We start from the raw sequence: 18,432 nt of genomic DNA, 5'->3' as shown, positions 1-18,432 counted from the left end.
GTTAGGTGCTTTACATATTTTGTCATCAAATTATGAACACTAATAGTACTACTTAAAGATTGTGTTGCTTTGCTTAAAAGTTGGGCAGGAATAATATATTCTTGCTATGATTTTTAAATCTCTGTTTAAAATTATTAGGCTGTTTGTGCAATAATATTGAGCGTGATTTATTAGGACTTAGATCAGGGATAGCTGATCTGCAGCCCTGATTTCTACACTGACCCAATAGTTTAAAAAGGTAAAGGTACCCCTGCCCGTACGGGCCAGTCGTGTCCGACTCTAGGGTTGTGCGCCCATCTCACTTAAGAGGCCGGGGGCCAGCACTGTCTGGAGACACTTCCGGATCAAGTGGCCATCGTGACGAAGCTGCTCTGGCGAGCCGGCACCAGCGCAGCACACGGAAACGTCGTTTACCTTCCTGCTAGAAAGCGGTATCTATTTATCTACTTGCACTTAGGGGTGCTTTCGAACTGCTAGGTGGGCAGGAGCTGGGACCGAAAGACGGGAGTTCACCCCACCGCGGGGATTCGAACCGCCAACCATGCAATCGGCAAGCCCTAGGCGCTGAGGTTTTACCCACAGCGCCACCCGCGTCCCTAACCAATAGTTTGGTAATATGTAAAATAATTGCAGGAAAAAATAAAAACCCTGTTCTGCTGTGGTGCTGAAATATTTCTGCATTAATTTATCCTGTGAAGACACCTCTTCTCCCTCTGGTGAAGCACTATTGCAGGAAGGTTATGGTAGACAGGAAGCAGGAATAAGCACTCTTTAGTGTTACACTGGACCAAAGTGTGCTGACAGTAGAAGAAACCAGTCAGTTTATTGTCCTTAAGATTAGATCTGCCAGGAGAAAGAATGTGACTTTGGATTTCGCATGGAGTACTGGGGAAAACTGAGCTCTTGTGGAGGCTGAAACACTCGCCTTTGTTTGCATTTAAGCTGAAAATTTATAGGGATACAGCATTATTATTACACTTATATACCGCTTTTCTGCCAAGGTGCCCGATGTCGTTTACAGTTTTAAAGTGGGGTGGGGAAACAGTCTTACTGGAGCAGGCCCTGATTTCTTTGCCTTCCTCCCTTGGTGTCTTCCTCTTGGATTATTACCTAAATCACTTGAGAGGATCATTGGTGAACTTGTAGCACACTTTCCCTTCCTTTATTATCTTGTCTCTTTCAGTTTTCCCCATCCCCTGTAAATTTGATCCCACTCCCATCCCCACAGACTGCCTCCCATATATTGGTTTATTCAGTGGAAGCTTTCTGTAAGAATTGCCATGTAAACATGAGGCCCATTCCCTCACCTCTGCTGTGACCCCCTTGATCCAGGTAATGGTGGTGGGGACAGCTAAAGTGGGCCATGGTAGAGCTTTATAAAATGATGGAGAAAATGGATAGACCTTCCCCCCCGCTCCCCCCCCTGCACTCATAACACTGGAACACGGGGTCACCCATTGAAATTGATCCGCAGTAGATCAGGACAGAAAAAAGGAAGCACTTCTTCCCACAACACATAATTTATGGAACTTGCTGTCACACGATGCAGTGATGGCCGTGGCTTTAAAATGGAATTGGACAAATTCATGGAGAAAAGGTCTATCAATGACTATTAGCGATGGCAGCTAAATGGAAGTTCCATGTTCAGAAATGGTATGCTGCTGAATAACAGTTGCTGGAAGGAGACTGTATGAGAGGGCTGTTGCCTTCATGCCCTGCTTGTGGTCTTCCTGGAAGCATCTGGTGTGGTGTAAATAGGGTACTGGGCTAGATGAACCTTTGTTCTGATTCAGCAGGTTATCCACACAGTCATCCTGTAATATGTGCTTGACAGATAATTCTGTTGAAATCAGCAGAATATACCTTCAAAGAAATGCATTTGAGATAAGGGTTTTCCCCAAGGATTTAGGAATGTGATGGATGCTTTAGTGCTGGGTCTAATGCTTACATACTACTTAGAGGCAGCTTCCGTTGCTTTAATGGTTTTGTCCATTTGAAACACCTTCGCATTGACTTCTTCTCTAGAGCTCTGTGTGAATGGCGTGAAGGGAGAAGCAAGGGCTTTTATTCTCAGCTCCAGTTTGGCCTGAGAAAGTCACTTTATGTTTTATTTAATGTATTTGTTCTAAAATATTTTTAAAATTGTAAACCACCTCAGGTTACTAAGCAGAAAGGTGGCATATAAATTTAATAAATAACACACATTGGTAAGTTGCATGTCTGATAACTCGGCTATACAGTGGCACCTTGGTTCCTGAACGGCTTAGTTGTCAAACAAATCGACTCCTGAACGCCACAAACCCGGAAGTAGGTGTTCCGGTTTGTGAACGTTTTTCAGAAGCCGAATATCCGACGCAGCTTCCGCTTGAGTGCAGGAAGCTCCTGCAGCCAATTGGAAGCCACGCCTTGGTTTGCGAATGGTTTCGGGAGTCGAACGGACTCCCGGAACGGATAAAGTTCGAGAACCAAGGTACCACTGTATAGGGAGATCTTGAGTTTGGCTCTTCATCTGATGATTGAAATCTATTGGGTTGACTCAGCATTAGTAATGAGGATGTAAATCTGTGTTGTTTATTAGCCTTTTTGATTGGTTATTGTTAGGCCTGTTGTTTTCACTTTAAAAATACTGATAATTAGGCTTATTTGCTATTGCAAATGTTTAGTTCTGCTTTGTGTGAGCAATAGAGAAATATCTTAAGTGTGTAGGCTTCACCACTTCTTTTCTGATATCACTTTATCAAATTATAAAACCAAATAAGGCAATATTGTTAAACAGTTTTTCTACTGTAACTTTCCTTTTAAAATTGCTTTGACTTAATTCCTTAATTACATTATAGTTCCCTAAATACATTCTATCATGGTGCTCAAATGCATGAAATACTTTCATATGCACTTTTCTTTTAGCACCTTCTCTGACATTGGGCTGTGGGTGGGTATTGTTTGGAGAAGATCAGTATTTATTTAGATATATATATTTATATTTATGCAGTTTAATTGAATGAACAGTGTGTGGCTGAAAGCTTTTTTTGAGACTTTGTTGGGAAAATCAGAAATTGTAATGGATGTTCGTTCATTCATTCATTACTCTTAACTGGTTGTGCCAGTTGAATCCACTGCAGTTTTAAATTGTGTTAATTACTCTAGTCTAGTTTAAACAAAATAAAGAAATAATCATGCTCACATTTGTGATGGAGGCCGTTAGGTAGAATGACTTTAGGCTGATTTGTTGTGTGTCATTGAATGTGTTGTATCCAAGCACATAAAGGAAGAAGATGCATGTTACTTTTATGCAAAATATTTTGGAAATATGATGTTTATCTTTACACAAAACTTTAAATGCATTTGTTTAGGTAGAAACAGAATGTAATTTCTTGTCTTTTCCAGGAGGAAAAAGCATCTCTTTTGCATCGCACACAGGAAGAGAGGCGGAAACGAGAGGTATGATACAAGTAAAGCCTTTTAAAATAGCTTCCAGTTGAAATATAGTGGTGCCTCGCAAGACGAAATTAATTCGTTCCACGAATTTTTTCGTCTAGCGAATTTTTCGTCTTGCGAAGCACGAAATCCCATAGGAATGCATTGAAAATCAATTAATGCGTTCCTATGGTCAAAAAAAGTCCAAACAAAGCCAAATTTGGTACAACAAGAGTTTATTAAGTGCTCTTTAAAGTCACACATACTGTAAATAGCATTTCAAAATTCAAACCCAGATTTTTTTTAAAAAAACAGCAGAGTGGCCCAATGGTCACAGAAAATCATAAAAATGCAGGAAAAAAATCACAAGCTTCCAGATTCTTGCAAACCCCTCCCCAACTGTTCCCCCAGCCACCCAGCACACAGAAATTCAAATCCAGATTTTTTTTAAAAAAACAGCAGAGTGGCCCAATGGTCACAGAAAATCATAAAAATGCAGGGGAAAAAACACAAGCTTCCAGATTCTTGCAAACCCCTCCCCAACTGTTCCCCCAGCCACCCAGCACACAGAAATTCAAATCCAGAATTTTTTTTAAAAAACAGCAGAGTGGCCCAATGGTCACAGAAAATCATAAAAACGCAGGAAAAAAACCACAAGTTTCCAGATTCTTGCAAACCCCTCCCCAACACCAAGTCTTTGAATTCCAAACACCCCAACCCAAAATCCAACCCCCCCCAAAAAGTTTTAAAAGCTTAACTTACCAAATGGCTGCAAAAGAAGTTTTGGAAAAGCTTCAAAAATCACTAAAGTCTTTAAAAACCTCAAAAAAGGCTACTATGTACACTGCGTTCTATGAGTTGCTCCTCAAAGTCAAGTCGCAACTGTATTAATGGTGTTAAGAAAAAGGAAACAAACTTGCAAGACGTTTTCGTCTTGCGAAGCAAGCCCATAGGGAAATTCGTCTTGCGAAGCAGCTCAAAAAACGGAAAACCCTTTCGTCTAGCGAGTTTTCCATCTTGCGAGGCATTCGTCTTGCGGGGCACCACTGTATTGTATGATGAAAATGCTGTATGTTTGTATTTAAAACACTGAACAGCTGGACCCCGAGTATCTGAGAGAATACTTGCTGCCGTTCAGTGAGATCCATGGACAGTGCCCTCCTAGGGGTTCCCGTGCAGTGCTAGGTACATAGGATTGTGTGTAGGGGGTCTGTTTGGTGGTGGCTCCAGAACGGTGGAATTCCTTCCACAGTGAGATTTGTCTGCCTTGTTCTTTTACTCTTAGGCAGTGTGGATCAAGACACCCCTCTCTTGACAGGATTTTGAAGGAGGGGATGGGTGAAGACTGGTTAGCTGATTTGCTTTATAGCTACCTCTTTTTTTAAAGCATCGATGAGCAGTTTGATGCTGTCTTTCGTCCCTTCTTTGTGTTGGAGTTAGGAACTGATTTAGATTAAATTAGTATTTTATTTTATTGTTTTGTCTTTTTTTTATAAGTGTAACCCTCCATGGGGCCTACTGGCAAAGGATGGTATATAAAAATCCTAAATAAATAAAATAGCTTGGGTATTGGCTTTTTTAAACCTCCTTGTTTTCCTCATTTTGTAGTTGCAGAATTTTTGAATGCTAAATAGTAGGGCCCCGCCCTTACATTGTTTTGCACCACATTTAAATTTTGCTGGGATAATGTATGCAAGCATGGTACCTTAGAATTGCTAACATGATCCTGACTCACTAGCAGAAAAACTAGTTGTAGGGCTGAGTCACACACTTGTTTGGCAGACTAGAGCAGTGTTTACTATGCCATTCTCCTTAGGGATTCGTATGATAATGTTTCCTGATTAACCATGGTTTACCGACATATGCATAGGCAGGAAGGAGCTGCCTCTAGCTTTCATCCCCCCCTTGGACTCCAACAATTTCTTTTCCTGCTTCCCCTACAGCTAGGCAAATGTCACCTGAACCAGGGATCATTTACAACCAGTTCTTCTCAGTTTCAAAACAAGCAAACTTCAAGCAGTGGTTCCTGACAGTCTCTGTAGAGTTTTTTAACAAACCACTTTTCTTTATCTGTATGATGCACCAAGCCTGCCTTTAAAGGAGAGTGGAGCTGAAAATTGATGGAGTCATGCAGGATGGGGAGGAAAAAGGCGGAGCCTCAGCCTGAGGCCCACTGCAGCTTCTCCCTTCTTGGCTGCATATTACTAAGCCGTGTTTCTGTGTGTTGTGTGAACTGGACTTCAGTGTCATAGGCTGTCATGTGAAACACTGCCTATGTTTGAGACTGTACATCGCAACCATCATTATAGTTGATTAACTACAACCATGGAAATCCTTTTGTCAGCTCCAATGAGCAGATAATTTGCCCGTTTCATTATTTGTAAGGCTCTGGTGCAGAAAATGTGCACAAGAAACAAGTCACTCTGTATTTACAAGAATATATTTTGTTACGCTAATGTACTTTTGAAGATGTAGCATATATCGGGAAGAAAACATGACTCAGTCTATTGAGAATAAAATCAGACACGGCTTTAAAAAATGAGTAGTGAAATTGCTGCAGTGACCTCAGGCTTCAAACATTTGCAACTATGGGTCACTAATTGACAATTATGCATTCTTGGATGAAACCTATGCCTAATGAGGAGAATATAACTGTCTTGTGTTGTAATTCAGCTGTGTGCTGTGGAAGATCAGTTGCTGCTGCTGTTGAGATTGCTGATGAATTTTCCTGTTTTGTTTCTGTTAAAAAACCTCAGTACAAGTTGATCAGCAGGCTGCCCATTTCCAGGGTCTGTCATTTGAATATCCCTGGCTCACTTCTTGCCAAATCTTTATTCATTCAGTTTCTTATTTCTGTTCTATCATTCCTTTATTTATCGGTGCTGGCACAGTAGTGTATAAAAATCTGAATTCCACCTCAAGTAATCTTACCCCCCCCCATATTTAACTTGTAATGCCGTATTCTCATTCCACCAATATCTATTAAACAGATGTTTTAGTAGCTTCGGGTCAACATTTTCTGTTTTGACAGCCATGGGGTACATAAGGAATGCTGGGGCACAGTTGTACGGTTGGATATGAGATGTGAGATTTAGTTTTTTATTAGCTGGTGGGAAAAGCAAGGAGCTTTGTAGGGTCGTGGTGCTCTGGTCTCTAAACAATGGATGACCTGCCCAAATGCCATTTGGCTTGAGTCTTCAGCATAAAGGCTAGGAACTTAGTTTTAACAAAATAATTAGAAAAAACTTTGTTTTAAATTTGACAGATTCGACAGGAAATACATTATATGGTAAATTTGTTGGATATGCATATAATAAAGAGAGCTTGCATCACAGCAGAAAAGCATATCAATGGAAAAGCACAATTCTCCTAATGGTTAGCAAGATATTTGTGTTCCTTTCAGTCTGTCTTGTTTGGCTATGGCTTGGTGTCTTGCAGCGTAAGCCCGTTAGGTGGAGAACCCAGACCTTCTTTACCACAAACTCCACTGCTCGTGTTCCTCTGATACTATTGAAGAGAGAGTTTTTTGTGTGAGGTTATTCAGTGACTGCACATGTGTTTTTCTTGTCAGTGCTTTGTTCTATTAACTACAATGCAGCAAATTTTATATTGACCATTGTCTTGTCTCCTTAGGAAGAAAGGAGAAGGCTGAAAAATGCAATAATCATCCAGTCCTTTGTTCGTGGGTACAGGGACAGAAAACACCAAGTAGGCATTTTTTTTTTATGATTGACTTTTCTTACGTGCTTCTGAGTTTGCACAGTGACCACAGAAAGATATAGCTAACAGGAGTTGACACTGTCACTATTTCAGCCTGCCTTCTAGTCACTACTATCAGCATGTGCAGAAACAATGTATGCTGATCTGCTGTAGGAAACCCTCTGATACTTACTACTTCCTCAAACCCACAATATAATAGCCATGTGGACAAGCTTGTACTGTATGTTAGACATTCTCTCCCTGTAGTATAAAACTCATGTTCAGTGATTCTTGGGACTGGGATTATTGGTTGTAGCCTATGGGGAAACCATAGTTAAATTTAGTTTGGAACTCCATTGAGAAGGACTTGCAATGAATAAGAGCACAGTAAAAATGAACTATAACCATAAATATAAAATATCTATTGTATGGCTTTAAAGAACCCTGTGCTTTCTCCCAGGAACATCTGTTTATGCCCAGAGGTTTGCCAAATACCTTCATTTGACTGCAGCTCCTTGTGCTACATAGGAAGCTCTGTAGCCTGACTTTTGGAAACAGGCCAGTGGGCAGGAGCAAACTCTACACATAGCCCTTTCAATCCTTGCCTGTGTAAAAGTGCAATAAAATTATGAAAATATGTACAGTAGTTCTAATCGGGAACATTTATTCATATATATAGTCGTAATGTCTGTTGGGAAACTTGTTTATTGTTAGTCTCAATTAGATGAATAATGCAGTAGAAGATGAATTCACACAAAAGTAATTACTTCACATTAATTTTATTCTTGGTTCATTCTAGCTTTCAAAATAAGTTCTAATTCTGCTCTTAGTACATGGGCAGTTCTGTTTCCATAGGATTTGAGGGAGTTGATGTGTACAGATGACAATACTTGTACTGTACTGACTGATTATGCTTTTAAAATTTCTGAAAATGCTATGACATCACTTTGCATTTTTGCACCTTTATGTACAAGCCAATTTAACCTCCACACTTGGCCTTGAGCAAGTGATTGTTCCAACAATGTACCTCGGGTTATAAACAAAAATCAATGCTGAAGAAATGATATGCATAAAATTGTTCATTGGGGAAAGCTGCAGCTTCAAATGAGTATATTGAAATCTTGCCTGTGTTTCATAATGTTGACAGTACAGTACATTAACTTAAATTTTATTCTTCAATTTAAGTATTCCATTCAGAGGAGCGAATTTGATTACTGTGCTAATCTAGCGCAATCCGGAGGAAATTTCTCCACCGCCAATGGAGCAAATCTGACTCTTTTGGTTCGCCAACTTCTGTTTTTCTATAGGCATAATGAGGATTCTAAACGTTTGGTAAGTACTCAATGAGAGTGATTCCAGTTTCTTGTGTGTTTTTAGTAATTATTTTTAATTTCTTGGTTGTCAGTACTAAATGATCTGTTCAAAAGACAGTGAGGTTGAATCTGGACATGCAGAAAGTTAATTGTCCTTGCAGAGAGGGGGTAGCTTTCCCATTCTTCCTCCTCTTCTGATAGCAACCCCAAGAAAGGACTCCTTCTTCCCTCCCACAAGGTCAGGGTTTCACTAAGGCAAGTATACCATCTGCTACAAGAGAATGGTGCCACCCCAAAAAAAATCCCCACTTCCTTATCTGTGGGAAAACATGCTTTCAGTTTTCATGCTGAAGTGTGTGGATCCATCCAAAGTTTTGGAGAACATTATATCCTAATAAACATGTAGATGCTTTCATAAAGTCAGTGCTATCTAACCTTAAGGGCTTTATTTATTTCATAAAATTATGTAGCAGTTTATAGTTAATGGAAGATGGCACAGGCTCATTTGGCACCTGAGGCTCATAGGTTTCTCTCAAGAGTGGCTCTTTCATATTAAAACCTTTCTGCAATTCTCATGAGGTAAACAACAAAATAAAATGTATATGCAACACCCAGAAATTAGTTTCTTCCCTTGATACATGTTGGTGTTTAAATGTAATAAAGCTGAAGTGTGGAATCTTTGGGGTGGGGGTCAGTGTGGTGAGGCCACATCACTTTCCTTCTCTTAAAAGCAGTTGCAGGGCACTGGATGTGTATGGTTGCTAATCCGTTTGCTTGTGCTAGTTCCTGGATTGTCCCTCTACACACACTCCCCTACTCCACTGAAGCAGCTATTAGCCATAGATGGTAAAGATCATTGCGGTACCTTTGTTTTTTACCCTCCATGGCTATCAGTAGCTTGGGAAGCGGGATTTAATTTAGGGCCAGAGCATAATTGTGTGTGTGTGTGTGTGTGTGTGTGTGTGTGTGTGTGTGTGTGTGTGTTTAGGGAGAGTTAGCCTCTTCATCCTCAAGAAACCTATCCACATAGGGTGTCCTAGTGGCTGCCTTTACCAAAAAGAAAAAGATGTTCAGCTATCATGTTGTACATCTTGTTTGCCCCTCAATTATCCCTTATTTCTGAACACAGATTTGTTTTTCTTAGGCATAAAGCAGGAGAAAATAACCTGGTCTGTTATTCAAGCTTGGTGCAGACAGTTTTGGGACCACCTCGTTATGACAAACTAATGTGCCATGTAAAGATAGCGAACAACTTGCCCAAAATTGGAACCTTTGTTTACTATTTCTTGCCTCTTCTTGGCATACTTTGATGACATATGACCAACCACAACACTACCCCCCAATCCTAGATGCTTTGGTTGTGTTGATTTTTTTTTTTTTAAATCCTGTTTGGGGGTATTCCGCTTGGGGGCAGGTGGGGATTAACAGTCTTACATGATGCTCCCATGGTCTGGGAGAGGAAAAAAGTCTCAGCTTGGCACCAAGCAGACATTATGTTGGTCATACGTTTCTAGGGAGAGTGTTCCATAGTTAAGGCCAGGGGTGGGGCACATCATGGCGAAGGCCCTCTAGCATTTGAGATTAGAACCCGTAGCCCTCCAGATATTGTTGAACTTTAGCTTCCATCAGTCATATCCAGCATGGCCAAGGTCGGGTATGAAGAGAGATATAATCTGAAAACATCTGGAGGCCACAGGTCGCCATTCCTGCCTTAGATGCTCGTGCATGCTTTATGTACATGAACAGTCACAAAAAGCACCAGTGTTACTTTTTAGAGCATTTTAACACTTGTATCTGCGGATGTCTTTCCCCCCCATCTCCAGATATGGATATGTCAGAACTTGATTAAGCAGAATTCTCAGTTTGTGAAGCAGCTTGATGGTCCTGAGAAACTTACATGCCTGTTCCAGATAAAAAGGCTGTTGGGCTTATGTTGCAGGTAAAAACGAATAAACTTAATCAGCTCACTGCGGACTTAACCATGTTCCTTAACTGAATTAGCTCACTTAAGGCTACAAATCTATATTAAATATGTTAAATGGCCATCCTGAAGTCTTTGGCCCCAGTTGGCTCTATGGACAAGAGCACTTTACGTTTTCTTTTGAACTCTGAGGTCTGAAATCTTACTTCATTGTTTACAAGTTAGAATTGTATTCCTTTTTCGCTAGAAGGGAAAAGCTATACCAATTGAGTGACAAGTTTTATTTTTGTCATAGATTGCTGCAAAACTGCAATGATGACAGTCTGAATGTTGCACTTCCTATGAGGATGCTTGAAGTATTTTCATCTGAGAATACCTATTTGCCTGTTTTACAAGATGCTAACTATGTAGCATCAATAATTGAACAAATCTTGCACTACGTGATTCAAAAAGGTTCGTGTAATGATTGCTTTTCAAGATTTTATTGAACTTTGAATATGTAACAGCTGCCAGCTTTGTGAATGAGCTACATTTACAATTGTGAATATTGCAGTAATACTGAAATGAAACATAATTTTCTTATGTCTTCGAAAATGCTGTTTCTTATTGAAATATTGTAAGTGTTAATGCCTTGCAGATGGTTGTATATGTTTTCAAATGTTTCCTGATGCTTTATTCAGGTTTTTTTTTAAAAGTGTGTGTTATTTTTTACTCTTGTTATTTTAACTTGTCATGGCTTTAATGTTCATATTGCCTTATTGTTAGCTGCATTGAGAACATTCATCCTTAAGAATGGCATGTAAGTGTTTAATGCAGAGTCCGTTTAACATTCTTTTTTGTAATTGTAAAACCATGGACTACTAGGCTCAAATTCCATAATACTATGAAACAGCAGATTTAGCTGGTGCCACTGCTTTGAATTGGCACTATTTCCTACATGTAAATAAAACTAATTTTTGGATTTGATTAACTAGATGAGATCAGTTGCCAGTTTTTTTTCTAGTTTATCAGCTATGCTGCTAAAATTATAGTTACTATATTAAAGCACATCTCACAATGTGGGCTTTGGCCCATAAAAGCTGGTACTTGGCAAGACTCTTAGTTGTGTTTGTGCAACCTTTGACATGCCTCTGAAATATATTTTAGTCAGTTGTAAAATAATTTTATTGTTTAAAAATAAATGTATACCTTAAAATGGGTACAAATGCTTGAATTCTTTTTCTTTCAGGATACTACAGGTCTCTTTATCTGCTAATAAATAACAAGCTTCCATCAAGTATTGAGTATTCTGATGTGTCTCGAGTTCCTATTGCAAAAATATTGTTAGAGAATGTTCTGAAACCATTGCACTTTAATTATAGCTCCTGTCCAGAAAATGCCAGGTAAGCACATTTAGTTGTGCATTGGTATGTATTAGTTTAATTTCCCCCCCTTACCATGGCAAAGCACTAATAGGTACTAATGGAACAAATATGTAAAGCTTTGTGGAATGACTAGATCATCTCTTTTTAGTCTTGAAACAGCCTCTTATTACTGTTCTGCAGACTTGTTTAGCAAAAATAAATACAGTAACAGGAGGGTAGAAACAGAATTGATAAAATGCACCTTGACAATTACAAAGAAAATAATCCCAATGGGTAGAATATATTTCCAAACTTGAATATTTTATTGTATTGTCAATGTAGCGGTGGAAAGGTATGTTCACATTTCCCATAAAGAGAATCCTTTCTTTACCTTCTGCAGGCAACAGAATTTTGCTGCTTTTACAGAAGAATTCCTGGCAGCACCTTTTACAGATCAGATATTTCATTTCATCATTCCAGCGCTTGCAGATGTGAAGACCTGTTTTCCTTATGAACTCTTTTTGAATGCACTATTGTTAACAGAAAGCAGGCGTTTGAGGAAAAGTGAGAGAGCTCCTTGGCTTTTCTACGTTGTTCTAACTGTTGGGGAAACCTATTTAGGTATGTAAAGCATATTTAATCAGTTAAAGTATCCATTTGTTATATGCCGTCCCTGCAGTAGCTGGCTAGGTGCTTTACAGTTGCAAATATTATTATTATTACAACTATTATGCCTCTTCTACTACAGCCTATCTTTCCTCCAAAGGCCTTAAGGGAGAGCACATTGTGATTCACTGCATTGTTCACCTTAAGACCTTTGTGAGGTATGTTAAACTGAGAGTTAATTGACTGGTCTTTGGTCACATTCCTACTTTCAACCTTGAACATCCCAGTGAAAATTTAGCAGGTTGACTTCATACTGTTGTTAAAAACACACGGTGATCGTGATATTTGCAATAGAATAAATATGTGGTTTTGATTTTTTACTGATCTCAGAAACCCAATGCATAATTTAATCATTGTCTTTAGGTTCTCAAGTTTAAATATTGACAACAGTGAGGTCTTAAAAACTTAAGAAAGCCCAGACTCTCAAGATTTGAAAAATCTGCACACCATGTGGCCTATGAACCATATATATTTTACTTAACCCTAAAATACGCACAGTATCAGCAGCGGGTGTGCTCAGTTTCTTACAAAGAGTCATAAGTGATCCCTGCTCAGTATTTCTGTGTTCTTTATTCTGTATTTAATCTTTTCCTCAATATAGGATCTCTTTCAGAAGAAGGGCTGCTTGTGTACCTGCGAGTACTTCAGACATTTCTTTCTCAGTTACCGGTGTCTGCATCAGGTGCAGACTGCCAAGATTCAACCAGTGACTCTGAAGATGAAGATGAAGGAATTAGCAAGACGACTTCCATGCCTGTAGGTATTAAATGTTGTCAGAAGAAATTGCACAGTGGTAACACTCAAGCTTGGAGTAGGCTTCCTCTGCTGTAATACTCCATTCTTCTTTGGCTTTTGCAGCAAAATATGTTGGCAGTAGTTAACTTATATTTGGCTTGGATCTATTTACATGTGGACGGTTTGCAGTTTCCCTTACATTTTCTGTGTGGGGAAGCACAAATGTTTAACATTTTGTGTGTGTTTAACTTCGAATATTGTGTGCAGTGCCTCGCCCAACCTACCTCATTTCCAGGTGTTTTGTTGCAGACTGCTTACAGTGGCTTTTTCATGGCTAGGCATGTCAATTGCAGTCAAATAGCACATTACACAGGTGGCTGCATAATGTACTGTGATTTATTGTGGAAGAGAATGGAATTCTAATGGGGGCATAGAATTTAATGACTGTTCAGAGAGATCAGTGAGGTGGTGTATAAAAGCCTCACTGCTCTTTGTATGCATTTATAATAGAAGCCTGATTTGTCAATTTCAGGTAGTAAAAAATATTAAAGTTGCTGGTATTAGGCATCACACATTGCACTTGGACACATGCTAGTAGACACTCTTTTTTTACAACAGGCTTTGAACTAGTCATTAGTATCTAGGTTTTTTTTAAATAGATGTTCAGATTTGAGAATTAAGTCATTGTTACGTTTCTTACATGCTTTTGGAAAACTGACCTTGAAAATGCACAAATGAAAAATAACTCTGGTCTTTAAACACTATCTTTATTGGGTATCTTGCTTGAATATAAGGGACGCAGGTGGCGCTGTGGGTTAAAGCCTCAGCGCCTAGGACTTGCCGATCGAAAGGTCGGCGGTTCGAATCCCTGCGGCGGGGTGCGCTCCCGCTGCTCGGTCCCAGCGCCTGCCAACCTAGCAGTTCGAAAGCACCTCCGGGTGCAAGTAGATAAATAGGGACCGCTTACCAGCGGGAAGGTAAACGGCGTTTCCGTGTGCGGCTCTGGCTCGCCAGAGCAGCGATGTCACGCTGGCCACGTGACCCGGAAGTGTCTCCGGACAGCGCTGGCCCCTGGCCTCTTAAGTGAGATGGGCGCACAACCCCAGAGTCTGTCAAGACTGGCCCGTACGGGCAGGGGTACCTTTACCTTTACCACCTGCTTGAATATAATTTGTTAATAAAGCCAAGGACACAAAAGGAAATAACTAAAAAGCGAAGATCTGGCATAAGTTAACCAAGACTTGAAACCACATTTCTGAAGAATTTGAATACTTGGAAATTAGCTTTCAGTGGTTAACCAAAACATTAGGTGAAACTTTGTAGAACAAGAGCCTCAATACGGTGTGGAAAGTTCAATATTTTACTCTTTTAGGTCAGGGGTCCTCTGGCTCATGGCCTCTTTGTTGGAAGCACACTAGATTTTGCAGTGTGTGTGAATGGGTGTGGGTGTGTGGATGAATTGAATTATGTGAATGGGATGTTGTGTGTGCCTGCCTTCCTGCGTGAAGGAATGTAGGACTTGGGCTGAAAAATATTCCCAGCGCTGCTTCAGGTTGTCCATAGAGTGATGCTTTCTTTACTCATCCAGGTGTGTGCAAAGATCCAATATACTGGAGCGGCAGGCCATTGCTGTACTACGTTGCAATCTTCAAACTGATTATACAAGTATTGCAGGGCTTTTCTTCATGGCAGCCTTCTTTATTGTTCATCTAGTACTAGGGTAGTAGACAAGGAACCCAGATAGAACAGTGGAACAGCCCTTCAGAGAAAAGATACTAAATCCGCCCCCATTGTGATTAAACTGCTCAGGCATACTGCATGGCTGGTGCTGATCTGTGACTGAGTTCTCTCCCCTCCACCTGCCTATTAGATGGTGTGGCTTGCCTTGAACAGAAGGACTAATATAGTACCAGCCTCTTCCATGTACTGTGGGATTCAGAAGTGTATCTTTGCATTTCTAAATTCATTTAGAAAGTAGAACCGATATCCTGCTTTTGCTGAAAATTGCAATAAGTGCTTTGAGACTTGTTAGCTCCTCCCACCCAAAAGAGGTTAATATACATTATTATTTAAAAAGCACAGATTCTTTTGATATGTTAAAAAAATTTTTTTTCCTTATGCAGGGAGATGGAAGAATATCAGTCCAATATATAACTGAAGAGTGTCTTTCAAAACTGGATACAAAGCAGCAGACAAACACTCTGCTAAACATGGTTTGGAGAGATTCAGCCAGTGAAGAAGTTTTTACTCTGATGGCTTCCATCTGTCACACATTGATGGTGCAGCACCGAATGATGGTGCCAAAAGTCAGGTAAGTCTAAAAAAAAGAAAAGTGCATTTGCAGACATAAATCTACAAATTCAGGGGCAATTCTGGCATTCTTTCCTGTGTGCCTGAAACACTGGTCCTATGTTAACTCTACTTCATTAGCAGTATGTGTTGGAATTATTTGGATGCTCACTGTCCAGAAGCCCAAGAAATGTACTAAGGACAACAGGATATAGAGCAGTTCTCTTTCATTTTGACATTTTTTTGGTAAAACTGAGGTCCTTGGTTGCTTTGATATAGAAACAGATCATTTTATTTCATTGACTATGCACTTGCTGAGAGGACCTTGAAAACAAGGCTGTGGTAGGGATCTCTAGATGTTTGGAAACCAGGAGGCAACGAGCTTTCCATCTTAAACTAATTTAGATCTTAACTATTGTGGGTTTCCCATGTACCCTAGGCTTTTTAGGGCTTTTTCGGCTGCGGCTCCGACCTGGTGGAATGCTCTGCCACGAGAGACTAGGGCCCTGCGGGACTTGACATCTTTCCGCAGGGCCTGCAAGACAGAGCTGTTCCACCAGGCCTTTGGTAAAGGTAGTGCTGTTGGCCAATAAGAAATTCCATAATGGGGAAATACCTCTTAGGCCAACCAAAATGTGACAAAAATAGTGTGCAAGCTTCTGAGTTCTCTGGAACTCAACTGGCTTAAAAAAAAGGTATTTCCCTAATGTGGATTTTGGAATTTTATAAGAATCTTTATTCCACCTTGACAACTTAGCCAAGCTGTTGACCATTACCTTTTGCCCACATTAGCCGTTAACCCCTCCAAAAACTTATCACCTGTGAATTATTGGGCAAGGCTCCATCCCAGACCAGTTGAACAACATTATTCACATGGGTATGGCAATGGAATGTGCCTTGCTCACTGTTTTTAAGTGAAATAAGCAGGCTAGTTGCTAAAGCAGCATGAAGGCTTTCCATGCTTTCTATGGAATAGCCAACTCACATTAGGAATACAAATGCAGCACTACAAGCTTTATAAAAATTGCCGGTAGTACACTTGTTAGACGAGTGGATAGAAATGTGTAGTCTTACCACTCAGAATCCTAATAAACATGAATCTAGTTTTCTAAGCCCAAGGGTGAATTTTTGTTTATTTAAAATACGTTAAGCCGCTCGTCGTCATAACTGATTGCAGGGCACAATACATGTATAAAACCATACAATTTAATTATATCTAATACAGGCAGTGACCATTTTAGGCATGTCTGATATGTGTGCGACTATGCACACGCGCATTGTGCTGAACCTTGGTGTGCCCCGAAAATGTCATAAAAACATCACAATGGAGGGCAGGGGTGGAACAGGGCAGGGCGCCTTACGTGGACCCTGCCAATGCGCATGGGAGACTGGGACGTAATCCTGGCTCAGATTGGTTGCTGCCTGTATACAGTTTAAGAGGGGGGGGGGGACACCTGGAAGTGCATAGGTAGTCTGTGCAGTTCTCTCAGAACTTGGTGTACCTGAGTCCAGCTGGCTAAGCTAAACTTTTCTCAAACAACGGCTCCACATGCCCTATGGGGCTGTGGTGGTGATGGGTTAGTTTCAAAAGCAGTTCATTGATATATCTTTGTGGGTGGGTCCAGCTATTAATGCAGGGGAACAAACTAAAAACCCTGGCCCGCCTCTTTAAGAGGTTAGCTAAATGTGAGAGGTGTTGATTAGAAAGACTTAAACATTAAATGTAACTGTGGACCTTCATAAAATACTGACAAATACAAGAGGTAGTGATTGGTGTTGGCTGACACCCCCCATCCCCGAATAAGTGGTACAGCTACTTCTTTAATTTTAAACTCACAAGAAATGGTGTATTGCAGTGTTACTGGGAATACCATAAATACTCCTGGTATTTTGGGAATGCCCTACTACAGTTGACTCAAACTGCTTGGTAAACAACGATATAGAAAGCTAAGTGGTGCAGTCTCTTTAGCCCACTGGTGTTTATAGCTACTCAAGGAAGTAAGATGTCAGTGAAACTGTGATCACTTGATTAGGGTAATTAGTTCTTTGTCAACTAATGGCATTAGAACAGGATGTGAGACCTGGAGATCATAGCAGAAGCTGAATTAGTATGCCTCTCTTTATTGCAAGTGGTCTATTGCCTTGGATAGTAATTAAGGGATTTAAATGGACCATTGCTCTGACTTGTGGTTTATTGGTGAACTGTGCAGTAAAGGTGCTTAATTAGTGACGTTTCTATAGCCTTAATTGTATGACGACAGCCTCTATTTCCTCCAAGGAGCTGTGCTTAAAATCCTGTAGTTCTTTGTGTGAATTTATTTGGTTTTGCTTCCAGGTTATGAAAGTGGTTAACTTTAATTGTGTGCGTGTTAAGCTGGCAGCCCTTTCAGACCCACAGCTCACCTTTAACCCAAAGGGGCCTGCTTTTAATTGTTTTACTGTCTGCCTTTCTCTTCTTTGGGTGACAAAGGAGAGATTTCTGGCAGGTGCACCTTGGCATGCAAGATAGATGTACCTGCTGAAATTCACTTTTATGTAATCAGTCAGTAAAAATAAGGACGCTCTACCCTCCTTTCTTGATCACCCCTTTCTGTTTTTTTATTTTCTAGTTATGAGGGGTGGAATACTAAATGAAAAATGGTGTTCGTATTGTTGGAATGCCCTACTACACTCAAAGACCAAAGTATTCAATTAGAGCAACAGTTCCATTTCTGGGAAAGTTGTTCTCTATGGAAGAATTAAAAAATATTGTATTTACTGCTCTCTATTAAATACATTTTTATTGATCTGTTACCATTAACTATAGAGTTTAGCATACTGTGCTTTCCCCTTTTTTATGCAAAAAGCAGAGTTACACATAAGGGCAGGTTAAGAGTGCAATCCTAACATCTTTGTGGTGTGTTCACACTTGCAAAGCTGATGAAATAAATATTTCCTTATCTTCGCAGCCATTTGGTAGACGGAGGTCTCTTTGTTGCTGTGCTAGTATTTATGCCAATGTAAGCACAGGGCATTGCTGCAGGTCAGGCTGCAGTGAGTGCACAGGCCCTGA

At 40.1% G+C, this 18,432-nt stretch overlaps 1 protein-coding gene across 2 annotated transcripts in view; it reads left to right on the top strand.

Moving 5' to 3' along the window:
• UBE3C (ubiquitin protein ligase E3C) overlaps positions 1 to 18,432 on the top strand; it is a 58,957-nt gene that overhangs the window by 2,338 nt on the left and 38,187 nt on the right. For both annotated transcript variants that reach the window (XR_014173289.1, XM_081931539.1), the window contains exons 2-10: positions 3,385 to 3,438; positions 7,048 to 7,122; positions 8,299 to 8,445; positions 10,250 to 10,365; positions 10,643 to 10,800; positions 11,576 to 11,729; positions 12,091 to 12,311; positions 12,958 to 13,112; positions 15,215 to 15,402. Coding sequence is in view for 1 of the 2 variants with exons in the window: in XM_081931539.1 (XP_081787665.1) it covers positions 3,385 to 3,438; positions 7,048 to 7,122; positions 8,299 to 8,445; positions 10,250 to 10,365; positions 10,643 to 10,800; positions 11,576 to 11,729; positions 12,091 to 12,311; positions 12,958 to 13,112; positions 15,215 to 15,402 (1,268 nt within the window). In the remaining variant the exon portion in view is untranslated. The remainder of the gene's footprint in view (positions 1 to 3,384; positions 3,439 to 7,047; positions 7,123 to 8,298; positions 8,446 to 10,249; positions 10,366 to 10,642; positions 10,801 to 11,575; positions 11,730 to 12,090; positions 12,312 to 12,957; positions 13,113 to 15,214; positions 15,403 to 18,432) is intronic.

The sequence above is a fragment of the Podarcis melisellensis genome, assembly GCF_964234715.1.
Source record: "Podarcis melisellensis genome assembly, chromosome: 12".
NCBI classification, from domain to species: domain Eukaryota; kingdom Metazoa; phylum Chordata; class Lepidosauria; order Squamata; family Lacertidae; genus Podarcis; species Podarcis melisellensis.
The sequence above is the reverse complement of the archived record's forward strand: the minus strand, read 5'-3'. Positions and strand labels throughout refer to the sequence as shown.